The sequence below is a fragment of the Muscardinus avellanarius genome, assembly GCF_963383645.1.
Source record: "Muscardinus avellanarius genome assembly, chromosome: 2".
Classification (NCBI taxonomy): domain Eukaryota; kingdom Metazoa; phylum Chordata; class Mammalia; order Rodentia; family Gliridae; genus Muscardinus; species Muscardinus avellanarius.
The window spans coordinates 26,045,858-26,063,765 of NC_137787.1; the positions used below are offsets into that span (position 1 = coordinate 26,045,858).

Consider the following 17,908-nt stretch of genomic DNA (forward strand, 5'->3'; position numbering starts at 1 on the left):
CTTCAATATAGAAACTTATCTATACTTTTTGGAAATCAGCTTGAAGCTACAGGCTCTTTGGGTGTGTGGGTGTTTACTTTTAAAGTTTTAGTTAAGGAACCTACTTGAAAGTTTTTCTTTATTCTTTGTAAAAGTATAATAATAAGATGTCCTGGAAGAAAAATTTAAACTTGTCTAGAATATTTTATTTGATATACAATGAAATTTCAAGAATGTAGTTAACACTATGGCATTATCACTTCAAAAGTCCACATAAAATCTCTATATTATTTAGTTACTAGAAAATATAAAAAGTACATCATTTTGAAGATTATGAAGAAGCCGGGCGTGGTGGCGCACGCTTGTAATCCCTGCACTTGGGAGGCGGAGACAGGAGGATCGTGCAGGTTCAAAGCCAGCCGTGCTGGCTTAAGAGACCCTGTTTCCAAATAAAAATAATATAAAATAGGTCTGGGAGAGTAGCCCGGAGGTAGAAGGGCTTCCAGAAACCCCAGTACCACCAAAAGATATAAAAAAGAATTTGAAGTATTTTTAAAATCAAATAAAAACTTCTAGGTATGGATTTTTTTTTTTACAGAAAAATGAATTAAACTTGAACAAGTATTGGATACGAGTGAAGTGAAACATATTTTAATGCCTTTGTTAACTCTATGTTTCTGCCATAAAGTATGCACCAAAAAAGAAAATAAAAAAGCAAGTCTTTTGATTTTAGTTTATTTCCACAAAAAGTTAAATAACAAAAGATTTTTAAAAAATCACTGCAAGCCAGGTGTGGTGGCACATTCCTTTAACCCCAGTACTTGGGAGGCTGAGATAGAAGGTTACAGGTTGGAGAACAGCCTCAAGTTTGTAAGACTCTCAGCAATTTAGTGAGACCCAGTTTCAAAACAAAACAAGCCACGCGTGGTGGCGCACGCTTGTAATCCCTGCGCTTGGGAGGCGGAGACAGGAGGATCACACAGGTTTGAAGCCTGCCACGCTGGCTTTAGAGACCCTGTTTCTAAATAAAAAAGTATAAAAATAGGTCTGGGAGTTTAACCCAGAGGTATAAGGGTTTCCAGGAACCCTTGTACCACCACCAAAAAAAAAAAAAAAAAAAAAAAATTCTGGGATTTTATCTCAATGGTAGAATGCCTTTGAGTTCAATCCCCACTGCCACTGAAATTAAAAAAAAATCACTTCAGGATTAAAAAGATTAATTGCACATATTGCAGGGCAATGGCTATTTACAAACATATTCATTGGTCTCATCTTGTGTTTGTGTCCTTCCTTTCTTTTTCTTAACTTCCCTCTCTTTTCTCCTAAGACATGGTTAAGTGCCTTCTGCATACCCCTGTGCTAGGTGTGGTGTACAGATATAAAAAGACTGATGTACAGTTTCTGCCCTCAGATGAAAGGTATAATCAGAATTTTCAGAGGCTCAAACATCATCAGAGGCTCAAACATCAGAGAGCTGGAGGGAGGGAGTGTCTCTTTTGGGTTCTGAGATGGCTTTTAGACCTAGTCCTGGTGTTCCCTAGGCATAAGACATTGTAAGTATGGATTGTCCAACTCTGCACATCTTCATAGAACCTTATCAGTTTCCTAAATACAGTTTGAGATTCAAAATGTGGACAAAATTTACACTGCGAAACTAGTTAGGAGGTAACAGGGACCCTATTATTACTGTTATACGTGATTAAACACTGAAATTGGGACTCACACTCCGACTATAATATCGTAAGGTCATTTTGTTAGAGACTCTAACATAATCTGAACTTCACCAATTACCAAATGTCCGCACACTCTGAAGTTCCAAAAACAATGTGGATAAGAAAAAGTTTAGAATTAGATGAAGAAAAGTCTACCGTGGGTAAGGAATATGTTTCTTAAGAGAAATAGGCCCACTCCCTAACATTACCATGGCCTATGTATACAGGAATCATATAATCCTTGGCACATAATATGTGATCAATACAAAAAGTATCATGAAGCGAAAGATCTATGTCAAAATGATGTACAGGTTTCAGGGGACACCTATGGGAAAAAACTTTTGATGACCTCCTGAGATCAGGGTCTGTTAAGTCAGTCCGAGAAGAAGTGAGGAGGAGTGGCCATACACTATCGGGTTTCCACTTTCCAAATGTCTTTTCAGGAATTGCTGTCTCTGGATGTCTCACTCTGTTGGCCTTTTTGGTTTTAGTATCACAAATCCCTTGAAAGGAAGCTGAATATACTGCTTTTTTCCTTGTGACCTTAGCATATTATTAAGATTGCTCATTATGAAGGACATGACACCCCAGTAGGGCATAGGCTTAGCTTCTTTCCATTATCTAAAGCATTGTGAACTCCTTCCTTCCATCAGATTTCTAGGCCATGTCTGGAAGTTGGGCATTGACACTAGACGCTGGAGTACTGACATTCTTATGATTTTAGCCCTTGAAATCTTATAAGACAGATGAAATTATATAGGGCTTTTGGAGCCTTTTCAGAAGATCCCATGCTTATATAATGAAGGCTTAATGCGATGGTGTCAGCCTGGTTCAGTCCCCAACATGGAGCTTTATTAGACTATTGGAAAAGTCGAACTGCCTCAGTGCCAGTGACTTTAGATTCAAAGGGTGCTCATAGGCGGGTGGAGAGCCTGACCCAAGCTGGCAGCTTGTTTCTTTCTGACGAAATCATCAGGTGTCAGCGCACCAGCTCCAAGGGAGCGGCTCTCACACACTGCTTTAGGTAGGGAGAAGAGAGGTTGATTCCTTCCATACCACATTAGAGATTTGCCTAACATTCCTGGGAAGCAGAAAAGGTGTCAGATGAGACACTGAGGAGTACTAGCTCACCAAGGGTATTCATTTGAAGAGAACACTTTGGGAGAAATAGTGAAAAATTTCAGGGATCAAGAAAGACTTGGGGAGCAAAAGAAAGAGCACTTAACCCACAAAACTGAATGGTAGCAACTGGGTGGGACTGGCAGAAAAGAGGCGAGCTCTGAAGGAGGGGCCTTTCGTCTCTCACTTTGAAGTATTTATCCCAGATGTGCATTTGGGCAGGTGCCAGCCTACTTCAACAGATTGTAGTAATTCTGGATTTGTGGGGTGGGGCTTAAACAGCTGTTACAGATTGGATGGAACATCTGTGGGAATGAAGCTCTGGTAGTCAAGAAAATCTTGCAGCTAGAATAAAAAAATAGGGGATACTTCCTAGGTTCTTCTAATTTCCTGGTATTTTTCTCATGTTTTTATTTCCATTTCAAGTCTTTGGATTTTATTTGAGTTATAATCTTATAAATGCCCTTCATACCACTTTAGAGTGGAAGGTGGATATAATCCAGTAAGAATTTTTGTCCTGTGAGTGTGCTGAAAATTGTGTGTGTGCCATAACTTCTCTGAAAAATCAAATGGATTACTATGAGAAGATTATACTGTGATCACTTAGCTAATATTCCAGTTGCACAGCAAAAATCTAAGACACACTTCTCCCTTTCCTTTTCCTCACACTCAACATCTAATCAGCAAAACCTGAGGTTTTAAACTCAAGCATCTTTAAAATCAGACTCTTCTCACCAATTGCATGAAAAACATCTTTGCCCAATATTTCGAAGTCTGGGTTTGCATTGGTCTCCTACTATGTCTCCCTAATTCTATCCTATCTACATTTTCAACCCCAAGGTAGAAGAATCTTTTTTAAAACCTAAGAGAAATGATAGCATCATTTCCATGTTTCTTATCTTACTTAGAATAAAAAACAAAGTGCTTATTATGGCCACTAAACCTAGGACCGAAACCTGAGATTCTTCTGAGCTAACCAGCTACCACTCACCAGTTAGATCTTTATGTTCCTTACCACTCACTGAATGTGAAAGTATAAATCCCCTCAAGACTTTTAGATTTCATAATTCTCCCAAAATACCTACATGGTTTTGTCCTTTACTTCCTTCAGTTCAGGGCTAAATATAATTTCTTCCATGCCTTTCACAATCATCTGACATCACTGTAGATCTCTCTATAGCAAGTATTGACCTTATTAGAACTCCACTATTTTTATATGTTAGTCTCCCTGATTAAAAATGTTTGTAGAAGCCAAGGGTGGTGGTGCATGTCTGTAATCCCATTACCTGGGAGGTTGAGGCAGGAGGATCACAGGTTGGAGGCCACTGTGTGGTAACTTAGAGAGACCTTGTTTCAAAATAAAAAATAAAAAGGACTGGTATTATAGCTCAGAGGTAGAACACCCTTGGGTTCAATCCATAGTACCATATATGTGTACACACAAAAAAATGTTTGTAGAGAATTTTTATCAATTATCCTCAAACCCCAGTTAGTGCCTGACATATATGTTTGAGCAAATATTTGTTTAACTAAACATTGAATGAGATAATAATCATAGTTAGTCTTCTATGGAGTTGGAGTAGAGAAAACCATTGAAGGGAGTGTTCAAAAATTGTAATTATTCTTCTCTCCTTTTTAAATTAACCTTTACCCCAAATCTTACATAAATTTGCATTGCTCAATTATAAAGAAGAATTAAAATATCCTAGTTAGGTATGGTTTTATATCAGGAAGGAGACATGGCCTTCATCAGTACATCCATGGATATGTTCATACCCAGATTTGATATATAAGCCCATCACTCCATCACAGTGGACAATTTAGCCTAATTCTAGTCATGGAAAAATATGCCTTTTTATATACACAATTGTCAGCTCCATTACTTTTCTAATTCATCAAAAGTTAGAAATATACACATACCCTAAATACTAGGATTATATATACTGAGAGAATATCCAGTGGGGCAGATAAAATCTTTCTCCAAGTGTGGCTATGGTAATTGTTTCTTTTCCCGGCCACATCATTTTTTTATGGCCGCATCATTTTTTATTTCTGGTTTGCTGACTCATTTCCTGTGTTTCATATTGTTCTTTTTATAATGCCTTCTCATATCATGGAGCTTTACATTAACTGGAGAATACTCTTATTTGCATAATAGAAGACCACTAGAAGTTCAAATTTTAAGTTACAGAGCTATCTGTAGTGACTATTGCTATAGATTCAGTTATCTGTCTTCTAAATTGATGAATCCTTGAGGTTTTTCAGAAGTCATGTTTATTTTTTCTTATCTATAAAATGGTATAACAACCATTTCCACCTAATAATGCTAGTGAGATTTAAATCAGATTATACACGCAGAACTCTTAGAATAGTGGCTGATACTCAGTAATCCATCTATTAATGTTAACTACTATCACTTCAGTATTAAGATGACTTTGTTCATGCCACAAGGACACATTCCCATATCTCTGTCTCTCTTCTGTATTTTGAGATAAATATATAAGGGTGAGCCCAACTGTACTTTTTGGGAGGAAAGTAAGTTTCTGGATTGAATCTGATCATCAAAATGCTTCCTTGTTTGGACAATTATGAATTTCACCATATTTTTTTCTTGTAACACTTGAATAGTGGGCTCATGTAGAGTACTTTCTCAAGTCTTCTAGAGATTTTCCATTTTAGGCATTTTCCATTTTCTCTCTGGTAGGCTACATTTGCTTAAGGGATTCAGCTTAGCTTCACAAATGTTCACTGGGTCACTACCATTGACCAATGCTAGGAACACAGTGGTGACTCTTATAATACCCCTTATCCCAGAGAGCATACCATCTCCTGGGTACTTTGCTTTTGGTCACATCTTTCTTAAGCCTCTAAACTAAGAGAACACATCAGTGTAACCTGGGTAAGTGAGTACCAGTTCATCCCTGAATGGAGTCCCAAATCATCAGTCTTTCCAATCTAATGCCATACGGTTCCCAAGGACATCAGTGAAAAATTTGAGGCTGTATTTGAGAACTGTGGCCACTATTTCTATTCTTTCTAAGTATAAGCACATGTACCCAGGAAATCTGATGGGTATCTGTTCTTCCTCAGGCTTCATTATGCCAGCCACCTACTTCAATGGAACTGATAGGAATGCTTGAGACACATGGTTCTTCAGGATGTGATAAGTAGAAATGTATAGTTCTTAGATTTTAAAGGTACCCATGGAGACTATCTGGCCTCCAGATTCTAGAATCTTGCTCAAGCCATGCAATTGATAGATGAGGTCACATTGACATAGTTATGACATATTACTCAACAAGGCATTGTGACATCCATAATACGGTTTATGCAGAACTAAGGCTTTTGTCTTCTTTTAATGCTGTTTTCCATAATTGTTGAGTACCCGATGACTTTAGTTATAAACTAATGCTGTAAGCCATTATTCTCGTATCTATCTGGAAAGATTCACCCTCGGCAATACAATTTTCTTAAATGCCAGACAGTGTTGATAAAGAACTAGGCAAATGATTTAATTTGCTATGATGATATATGACTATTACTGCCTTGTAGGGAATTCCTTTCCCCTATTAGCCTTTGACAGGTGTAAAATGTATTCATTGTTCAGAGGTGCTATGTGAAGGTGCTTGGGCATTGGTACTCTTAAATTTTGCACCATTGCCCTCTATCTCTGTGTGCAGTCCTGCTCTTGAGGGGGAAGGAAGCAGGTGGGAGTTAAGGAGCAATCAGTGGGAACTACTCATTTGCAATTAACATTCAAAAAGACAAGATGCAATTGTTTCCTGTTTTATATTTTTCCCAGTTAATTATATATGTGTCCAAGTAAAATTATAATCCAACAAAATCTATAGAATTTTTTTTTGTGAGAAAGGAACCTCAGAGACCATTAAGTCAAAAGCAGAGAAAGGAGACTAGCTGAGAAGCATCCCCTGTAGGAAGATAAGATGCTAATTTTTAGAGGCACTCAGCAGTTAGAAAATCAATTTTTCTTAACATTGAGAGTTATTGAGTGGCTAGAAAAGCATCTTACTCTATGAAATATAGTCACTGTTTAGTGCCTTTCCATTTTATTTACTATTTAAAGCATACAACAGCTAGTTAACCAACTACTTATAAAATATATTTAATGTTCAGAGGCACTCAGTGTGGTTATAAAATGATTTTAAGGGTATACAAAAATGGTACGTTAACCACATTTCATGAACTATGGTTCCCTCTGGAAAAACAAAAATGTTTTCCCTGGCATCCTGCGGCATCTCATCCTGAAGTTTGTAAATGGCCCATACTGCTCAAACAAGCCTCACTGGCTCTTGATGCCAGCCACTTTAGAGCACACACCAGAATGATCAATATAACCCCCACATAAGTGATAGAGCACCCTGCACTCAAAGGCTGATAGCCTCTCCAATAAAGAATGGCTTGACAGATGCAGTGAAAATTAAGCAGTATGCACAAAGCCCCAGGAAAGATGTTGTAGGGATGCAGTCTTTTCTCGGTACATGGTGGATTGATGGGTGAACTATGACACAAGATGCACTGAGATGAGACTTGGTCCCAGCCATGTGTGTGCATTAGGGAGTTTATGGTGTATGAAAATGTGGGGAGAGTCTAACAAGGGTAGGATAATAATGGAGCCTTTTTCAAAGGAAACAGCTACAGAAAAGTATGATAAGCAGGACATGAGGGGCCTCAGCATCAACTTAACATTGAGGGAATGTTCAACCATATTTATTTCCAGGGAATAGCCTGGTTTTCTGAAAACACCCTATATCACAATGTAGCAATCTCTATCTTCCATTACTAAAATTCTATGTCATTGGTTATTGAGGGAATGTGGCTTACAATATCCTGTTTATGTACTCAAGTTGAAAATGTGATGATGTTTCCTTTGTTGTGTTTACTTTGTCATCCTGCTACATCAGCCTGGCAGAAGGGCTTCTTGCTCAAGACTATGGCATACTTAAGCCAGGGCTAGCATGCAGAGGCAGAGACAGAGACCAGTGGAAGCCTGATACAGACATATCCTTTGCCTTGTCTTTATCTACAGAGGAGTATTTCTATCAAGAATAATCAATGTAAAATCCTAATCAATGATGATTGATGGGGAAGTAGACCAAATTTTTACTGTAAGTTCAAAAAAACTTATAAACTGTGAAAGAACTGGTAGTGGTAGGAAATAAAAATAGACAATAAAAAAGTGAAAGACTGAAGTGGGCTAACCACTGTGATGCACAGCAATTCCCTGGGCCACTTCAAAATGTGATATGCTGAAATTCTAGTTTCCGGGCTGACACGTAAGGAACTTGGAAGTCCTCATTCCATTCTAACAATTCTAAAGCTGAATAAACTGAAAATTGGCAAATTGAAATCATGAGATAAATTTCCAGACTCCAGATTGGAGACAGACCGGCAGATACAGTGGATCATAACCTACTAGAGAAGACATTTTTGGTGGGGACAAGTACCACTTGAGGAAACTTTAACTGACAATTACTGCAGGCTCAGTACAGTCAAACATAAATGATCAACACTCCAGAAAAGCTTTGTCTCAGGTGAGGTCCCACACTTTTATATGTTTTATTCTAGGAACATTACCAGGTTCTCGGACTGAGGATGGAAGAAACAATCCCCTATGCTTCTTCTGTCAGAGGAAGGGAAGAACGATCCATTTGGAAATATTCTTAATAAGGTCTATCCATTAGAGAGACTATTTTACCACACAGCCTAAATTACTGGGTTTCTATCACAAGCTAACCAGCCACACAGGAGGGAAATGCCCAAACCCAGTTCCCTGCAGACTAAACAACTGAGATCCAAATCATAGGATTATTGAGTGCTTCTTCTATGCCACCTTTCCAGGATATCAGGATACCAGGAAACAGTTCCTTTCATCTATCTAGTATATCATGTCTAGCTTTCAACAAGAAATTACAAGGCATACTACAAAGCAAAAATACAGTTTGTGAAGACAGAGAAAGTATCAGAACCAGACTCAGATATGAGAGGGATGCTGGAATTATCAGACTAGATTTAAAGCAGCTACACTAGTTGGCATGGTGGCATATGCCTGTAATTTCAGTACTTGAGAGGCAGAGATGGAAGGATCAAAGGTTCACGGCCAATGTAAGTAAATCACAAAGACCCTATTTCAAAATTAAAAAGATAAAAAAGGTTTGAACTGTAGCTCAGAAATAGAATCCCCAGTACCATAAAAATAAAATAAAGTAAGATAAAATAAAAGCAAAGCAACAATGCTTCTAAGAGCTAAAATGGAAAAATAGGCATGTAAGAACAGATATGTACTTTACATAGAGAGCTGGGAATTCCTAAGGAAGAATCAAAATGTAGACATGAGAAAGATTATAACAGGAACAAGGAATATATTTAAAGGGCTAATTAAGACTAGACACAGCTAAGGATGATGATATATCCATGGAAACTTAAAAGGCTGAAAAATAAAGAGAAAAAAGAATGTAAAAATGTAACAGAATATCTAAGAACTGACAAAGGAGAAAAAATATTACATAACCATAGTGGGAAAAACACAGGAGAAGAAAAGGAAAAAAAAGGAGAAAAACAGAATAAGCATTTGAGATATACTGACAATTTGCCCCAATTAATGCTAGATAACAAACCACAGATCCAAGAATCTCATAGAACACCAACAAGGATAAATGGACAAAAAAAAAAAAAAAAAAAAAAAAAATATATATATATATATATATATATATATATGTATGTATTTTAGGTATGTATACATATATATACATATATATATACATAAGTATGTATGTATATATATGTATACACACCTAGGCATATATAGGTGTTGGGGATTGAATTTGGGGTTATTCTACCTCCAAATTACACTCCCAGCCCTATTTTATTATTTGGAAATGTCTTGCTAAGCTGTTAAGAGCTTGTTAAGTTACTGTTCTGGCTTCAAACCTGTGATCCTCCTTAGTCTCCATGCCCACTTTTATGCATATCATATTTATACTGCAAAAAAGCAGAAAGAAGGGGAACAATACACTGAAAGAAACCTGAGAAAAATAAATATGCTAATGACACAAAAACAAATATGCTAAGGAGCAATGAAAAGAACTGCATTAGACTTTAGAAATTAGGCAAGCAAGGGAAAATGAAATATTTAAAGGACTAAGAAACAAAGAAAAAATCTATATTTTAATCCTGTGAAATTGTCCTTCAATGTGAAGGAGAAATAAAGACTATCTCCAACAAACAAAAATTGAGGGAATTTGTTATCAGTAGAACTCCTTTACAAAGCCAGGCGTGAGACCCTGTTTCCAAATAAAAATGTAAAAATCGGTCTGGGAGTGTAGTAGCCCAGAAGTAGAAGGGCTTCCAGGAACCCCAGTACCACCACCACCAAAAAAAAAAAGAACTCCTTTACAAAAGTTTTTTTTGTTTGTTTGTTTGGTGGTACTGGGGTTCCTGGAAACCCATCTACCTCCGGTCTACACTCCCAGACTTATATTTTAATTTTTGGAAACAGGGTCTCTTAAGCCAGCGCAGCTGACTTCCAACCTGCGCGATCCTCCTGTCTCCGCCTCCCAAGCGCGGGGATTACAAGTGTGCATCACCACACCTGGCTACAAAAGTTTTTAAACAAGTTCTTCAGAGAGAGAAAATGATATAGGAGCCGGGCATGGTGGCGCATGCTTATAATTTTAGTACTCAGAAGGCTGAGACAGGGGGATTGTGGTTTGAGAACATCCTCTGTTACTTAGTGAGGCCCTTTGCAACTCAGCGAGACCCTGTTTCAAAATAAAGAATGAAAAATAGGGCTGGGGGCATAGCTCAGAGATAGAATGACCCTGGGTTCCATCCTCAATAGCACACACACAACAACAACAACAACAACAACAACAACAACAACAAGAAAAATGATACAGGCTAGAAACTTGGCTCTAAGCTAGGTGTGGTACATGTCTATAATCCCAGTATTTGGGAGACTGAGACAGGAGTATTACAGGTTCAAGGCCAGACTCAGCAACATCTTGTTCTAAAATAAAAGGAACTGGGGTATAGCTCAATGGTAGAACATTTCTTGGATTAATCTCCAGCACGTGCACACATACACACAAAAGAAAGAAAGAAAGAAAGAAAGAAAGAAAGAAAGAAAGAAAGAAAGAAAGAAAGAAAGAAAGGAAGGAAGGAAGAGGAAGAAATAAATTTGACTCGATAAGAGAATCAGACAATGAATAAATGGAGGTAAACTAAAATTTGTTTTTAAAATTCTTATTTGAATAGATAACAGTTTGTTCAAAATAGTAATAGCAAAATTGTATAAGATGACTATCTTATGGATAACCATGTATTTGACTTGGATTAGTAGTAAATATATATTGAAAGGTAGGGCAACCACTAAAAAAAGTAAATAAATTAGAATTACAATTTATATTTCTAAGGAAGGAGAAAAATCAGAATCACAGAATGCTCAACTGCAGAGCCGGGCATGGTGGCACGCACTTGTAATTCCAGTACTTGGCAGGCTGAGACAGGAGGCTCACTCAGGTTCAAAGCCAGCCTTGGTTACTTAGTGAGGCTCTCAGCCACAAATAGAAAATAGCAATAATAATCACTTACCAACTAAAATAAATTGCCAATGTGTATCTAAAGACCCAACTATATGTTATCTAAATTAAATTCACTTTAAGGACATATATAGGTTAAATATAAAAGAATGGAGAAAGACAAATTATGAAAATATGAATCAAAACAAAGCCAAACTAGCTACATTAATTTTAATTAGGGAAGACTTCAAAGTAAAGTATAATATCTGGTATGCGTAATGACAAAGGAATCAATCCTTCAAGAAGATATAATAATCTCTAATGTATATGTACCTAAAATTAGAACATTAAATATATGGGACAAATACGGTAGGCCTCCAAAGAAAAATTGATGAATTCAATATTATAGTTAGCAACTCCAACCCTTTATCAGTGATGGACAGATTCAGCAGGCAGAACATCAATAAAGACATAATTGAACTCAATAGCATCATTAATAAATGACATCTATAAATTACTAGCCAACAAACACAAAATATACATAATTCTCAAGCTCACATAGAATGTTTGCTAAATGAGACCACATTTTGGGCCATAAAATGGACCTAAACACATGTAAAGAATTGAAATCATACAAGTTCTGCTCTTGGTCCAAAATGAAATTAAAAGAAAAATCAATAACATAAATATAGCAGGAAAATTTCAGGACATTTGGAGATTAAGCAATATACTTGTAAGTAAAAACTGGTTCAAAGATTTCTCAAAGTAAAATGAATATAATTCATCAAAGGTTGTGGGATGAGCCAGGCATGGTGGCACACCTTGTAATACCAGTACTAAGGAGGCTGAGATAGGAGGATCTGGATTCATGGCCAGCCTCCACTGCTTAGTGAGGCCCTCTGCAACTTACTGATACCCTGTTTCAAAATAAAGAATAAAAATAGGGCTGGGGGTGTAGCTCAGAGGTAAAATGCCCCTGAGTTTCATCTCCAGTCTCAGAAAAGAAAAAGATGTGGGATACAGCATAAGCAATGCTTACAGAGAAATTTATAACTCTGGATAACTTTATTAGGAAAAATTCTAAAATCAAGTATCTAAGTTTCTACTTGAGGTGTTCAGAAGAAGAAAAAACAATTGAATTTAAGCAGGGGAAAAGAAATAATAAAAATTAGAGAAAACAATTTTAAAAATTAACAACAGGAAATCAATAGACAAAATAATTAAAAACCAAAAGCTAGTTCTTTAAAATGATAAATATGCCGGACGTGGTGGTGCACGCTTGTAATACCCATGCTTGGGAGGCAGAGACAGGAGGACTGAGCTGGTTTGAAGCCAGCCTCACTAGCTTAAGAGACCCTGTTTCCAAATAAAAATATATATAAAAAATAGGTCTGGGAGTGTAGCCCGGAGGTAGAAGGGTTTCCAGGAACCCCAGTACCACAAAAAAAAGCAAACAAAAAAAAAAAAAGGATTAATAAAATCACTACGACTCTAGCCAAGATAACATACATTATTTTTATCATAAATGAAGTGTCATCACTATAGATCATATGGACATTAAAAAGATAACATAACCAGGAATGATATTTCATGCCTGTAATTCCAATACTTGGCAGGCTGAGACAGGAGGATCACATTTTCAAGGACAGCCTCAGCAAGTAGTGAGATTCTTATGAACCTAGCAAGACCCTGTTTCAAAATAAAAATTTAAAAAAAAGAATGGGGGTGTAAGGGTGTATGTAGTTCAGAGGTAGAAAGCCTCTGGGTTCAATCCCCAAAAAGAGACACACACACAATACTATAAGAATATTTTGAACAACTATCCTACCACAAATTTGGTAATCTAAGTAAAATGGAGTAATGTATTAAATAAAAAGTCTATTAAAATACAAAATAAAATTTGAATAAGCCTATATATATTAAAACTTAATACAAATGAAAAATTTTCCCACTGAGTATACAGTTCTATGATAAAGTTACACTTAGTGTGCATGAGGCCCTGAGTTCAATCTCTGGCATCAAAACAAAAGTAAAACAACACAATCTTCCTAATAGAAAACACCAAGCCCAGATGGGTTTGCTGTGAATTCAGCCAAACATTTCAGGAAAAAATTATATCAGTTATCTATAATTCATTCCAGAAAACATAAACATTATAAATACTTCCTAACTCAAGTTATAAGCAAAAAATTCTTAACAAATTTTAGTAAATAAAATTCAGCAATATCTAAAAGAAAATTATGTACCATGATCAACTGAGATTTATTTCGAATACATAATTAAACATTATAAACTCCAACATTATAAACTCAATATAACCCATTATATCAACAAGCTAGACATGAAAAACCACATGATTTAGATTAATAGACACAGAAAGTGCATCTGACAAAATCCAACACCTACATGGTAAAGTCTCTCAGTAAATCAGAAATACTGGGAAAGTTCAACTTGACAAAAAAAAATTCTACAAGAATCCTACCACTAACATAATACTTAATGATGAGAAATCAGACCCTTTCAAACTAAAATTAGAAAGAAAAGATGTCTCTTTTCACTACTTTTCAACATCATACTGGAAAAGGAAATAGTGGGCACACTGATTCAGAAGGAAGAAATAAAACTAGATTTTTGTGGATTTATGTTTTTGGTCTGGACAACTGACCCAGGGGCTATACAGGAGCCCTTTTAATTTTATTGGTTAAGTGGCTGAGGCTCACCTTGAACCTGAGATTCTTCTGTCTCAGCCTCCCAAGTACCGAAATGAATTATAGGTGTATGCCACTGTGCCTAAAACTTTTCTTGTTCACAGAAGGATGAAAGTAGGTAGAAAATCCAAATGAATCAACCAAATATGGCAACAATAAAACCTTTTCGAATAAGTGATTTTAGAAAACGTAGAAGATACTGAGGTAAATATCTAAATATCTTTTCCTTTCATATATACCAGCAATGAACAAATGGAATTTGAAATTTAAAAAACTAAACTCCATTTACTTTAGCATCCCCAAAATAAAATACTTAGGTATAAATCTAACAAAGTATATATAATACCTATATGAGGAAAACTAAAAATTCCTATATATCAAAGACCTAAATAATGGAATGACTGTCTATGCCCATGAGTAGGAAAATAATATTATCAATATGTTAATTCTTCCCGGCTTTGTCTGCAGGTTCAATGCAATACCAATGGAAATCACACCAGCTATGTGTAAACATTGATAGACTCATTCTAAAATTTTAAAAGCAGACAGAAGACACAGAGTAGCCAACATAATACTGAAAGAGAATGAAAACTTACTACAAAACTACGGTAGTAACCAAGACAATGTGGAATTTGTGAAAGATTAAAAAATAGGCCAACAGGATAGAGAGACCAGAAATAGCACACGCATTGATCTTTAGCACAGCTCAAAGGCAATACAGTCAAGAAAAAAAATAACCTTTTCTATAAATGATGCTGGAACTGGATATCCATGTCTTAATAGACGAAAGATAGGAAGGAAGGAAGGAAGGAAGGGAGAGAGGGAGACAGATAGACAGACAGACACATGCTCTACACCCTTCAGGAAAAAAAAAAAAAAACAACAACCTCTGAAACACTGAAAACAGCAAATGCGTGAATGTATACAGAGCTGCAGGAATGGCTGTTCGTTGTTGATGGGAATGAAAAATGGCACAGCCACTTTAGAAAACAAGTGGGCAGTATCTCTCGTTAGTTTTTAGTTTTTGCAGTGCTGGGGTTGCACTCAGGTTCTCATACATGCTAGGCAATACCTTTAGCTTAGCAATTTCTTACAAAACCAAACATATTCATACCACAGGATCCAGCAATAGCTCCCTTGACATTTAAATGAGTTGAAAACTTATGCCCATATCAAACACCTGCACACTGATGTGTATAGTAATTTTATTCATATCTGCCAAAAACTTGGAAGCAACCAAAATGTCCTTTAGTAGATGAACAGATCATAAACAGTTGTACATGCAGACAATGGAATATAATTCAGCACTAAAAATAAATGAGCTATAACATCATGAAAAGACATGAAGGAGACTTAAATGCATATTACCAAATGAAAGAAGCCTATTGGAAAGGCTGCATTTTATATGACTCTGTATAACCTTCTAGAAAAGACACAAATGTGCAATCATTTAATAGTCAATGGTTTCTAGGGATTTGGAGAAGGGATAGATAACGAGACAGAGAAAAAAGGATTGTTAGGGCAGTGAGAATATTCTGTATGACATTATAGTGACTCGACACTCCATTAAACATGTCAAAACCCATAGAATGCACAACACCCAAAGTGAACTCAAATGTAAACTGTGGAATTAGGGTGATAACGTGCCAGCGAACATTCACCAAATATAACAAGCATGCCATCCGATGTGGGGTGCTGATGGTGGTGGGGGTTGTACCTGTGTGAAATCAGAGTTCTGGAAACTTCTCTGTATCGTCTATCCAATTTAGCTGTAAACCTAAAGTTGCTCTAAACAAAATCTATTAAAATATTAAACATTTGGTTGAACATGAGAGTAAAGACTAAATATGCCTATAACATAAAAAATAAGAACCTTGCATTTGTGATTTTTTAAAATGCCAAATCCTCTTTTGAAGCACAAGCCGATGTAATATAAAATCTGTAAGACAAGTTGTGGTGAAAGCTTTGAAGATTAAATTCTATGAACACATACAAAAACTAATGGTGATATTGAAAGTCTTAAAAGGAAAGTTGTGGATCAAAATTTTTACCTTTGTTTTGTTTTTTTAAAGGAAGAATATCAATGAAGAATACTTCTTGGAGACACAACACATTCAGGTAGGGCTTTTTTTTTTTTTTTTTTTTTTTTAAATGAACGTAGCACTTTTTTACATAGAGTTCTTTTCTGCTGAGAAACCTGATGAGGCATTCTGGGTGCTCTTGGCAACTCTCCTAAAGAGAGACCTGTGAGGCTTACTGTCATGAGAGTGGGAGCTAAAGAATCTCCGATGTGGCAGGGTCACTGAAGGCCAAGCGCCCTTGAGCATCAGGCGGCCCACGGACCCTGCTGGGAAATGTCCAAGAACGGCTATTCAGGCCTTGTCCCTGGGTGTGTTTGGCCTCGCCTGCCGGTGAACCTTCGAGGATGGTGTATCTGCCACCCACCGGGCTGCTGAGGATGGTAAGGGGGAGATGCCCTGCGTTGATGATGAATAGATCTGCGGATGGGGCCGGGCCTTGGCTCACGGCCCATCCTATTAGCTTCTCCGTTATATTCCATTTGGTGCATCGAGGGAACAAAGAATTGCTGACCTTGTGGAGGCTGATGGAAGGGCAAACAGGTGTCTGGGTGGTAGGGTGGGTAGGGGACTTGAACTTGGAGTAAGGGCACAGGAGGTCTCTGACAGGAGAAGCGGCACGGGGGCGCAGGTGGGGGCCAGGGCAGGACGAGGTCTCGCAGGTCGGGTCGGAAGTCTGGGCGCTGCCTCCTGTCCATCAGGCCCGGGCGCCGGCCGGCAGGGGCGTCCCTGATCCACCTGCCTTCGGGGTGGCAGCGGGGCAGGTCCACGCCCCAGGCGTCCGCCACGTGCGCCAGCAGCAGCTGGGAGAGGCGCCGGTGCACGAGCTGGTCCCAGTGCACGCCATCGCGCAGGCGGTGCCGGCCCGCGTGGCGGAAGTGGAAGTGCAGGTCCAGCACGTCGAAGCCGCGCCTGGCCGCCTCGGTGGAGCTGTAGAAGTTGGCCTCCACCACGTCCTCGCGCAGGCGGGCGGGGCAGGGCTGGCCGTCGGCGGGGAGGAAGCCCCCGGACACCGCCTCGGCCACGGGCATGGCGGTGTTCCACACCAGCAGGCAGGACTCGGGCAGCACCTGGTCCAGGCGGCAGAACAGGCTCTCCAGGTCCTCGCGGTAGCTCCGATGGAAATTGGGACCGTACCTGGAGAGGTCCCAGAGGCACGAGTTCATGACCACCACGTCGGGGGCGTGCTGGCCCCGGCGCAGCTCGGCCAGGACGCCCTCCAGGTAGGGCGAGTAGGCGCGCGTGAGGAAGTAGAAGCGCACCAGGTGGTGGCCCGAGCAGAACTGGCGCACCTCGCGGTAGTGGGTGCCATTGTGCATGCGGCCCCAGCGGCCGCCCTCCAGCAGCACGTCGCGCTCGAAGCTCAGCTCGCCCTTGGTCTTCAGCTGGCTGGGGGACAGCAGGCAGTCCTTCTGCAGCAGCAGCACCAGGTCCTTGTACACGGCCCGCTGGATCGAGTCGCCCATGACCACCACGAACTTGTTGTGCAGCAGCTGCCGGACTTCGTGGGCACGCAGCTGCGCCATGGCGCCTGGCGCGGGGCTGGTCTCCAGAGCTCCTGGGAAGGGTCAGGGGTAGGGGAGGACGCGAGGAAAACGAGGCTCTACCTGAGAGGGGAGGTGAAGGGGAGCCAGGTCCGTCCGACGCCTTCCTCAGCTCACGCTTACTTCAGGCCAGGACGAGACTTCCGAGCCACGTGGGCTCCTGCGCCAGCCTGGCTCCACCTCGTGGAGGCGAGGTGCAGGACCCCAGGAGCGCCGTGTTCCTCCAATGGG

General features: G+C 39.0%; 1 protein-coding gene across 1 annotated transcript; it reads right to left on the reverse strand.

Annotated features, from left to right (window-relative positions):
- Positions 1-2,593: 2,593 nt before the first annotated feature.
- Positions 2,594-17,659, reverse strand: LOC308258654 (PC-esterase domain-containing protein 1B-like; the record flags this gene model as incomplete). Its single annotated transcript, XM_080689333.1, has 3 exons — positions 2,594-2,772; positions 16,313-16,399; positions 16,501-17,659. The coding sequence occupies 3 exons, from the start codon at positions 17,657-17,659 to the stop codon at positions 2,594-2,596; spliced, it is 1,425 nt and encodes a 474-aa protein (XP_080545459.1).
- Between the last annotated feature and the right edge of the window lie 249 nt (positions 17,660-17,908).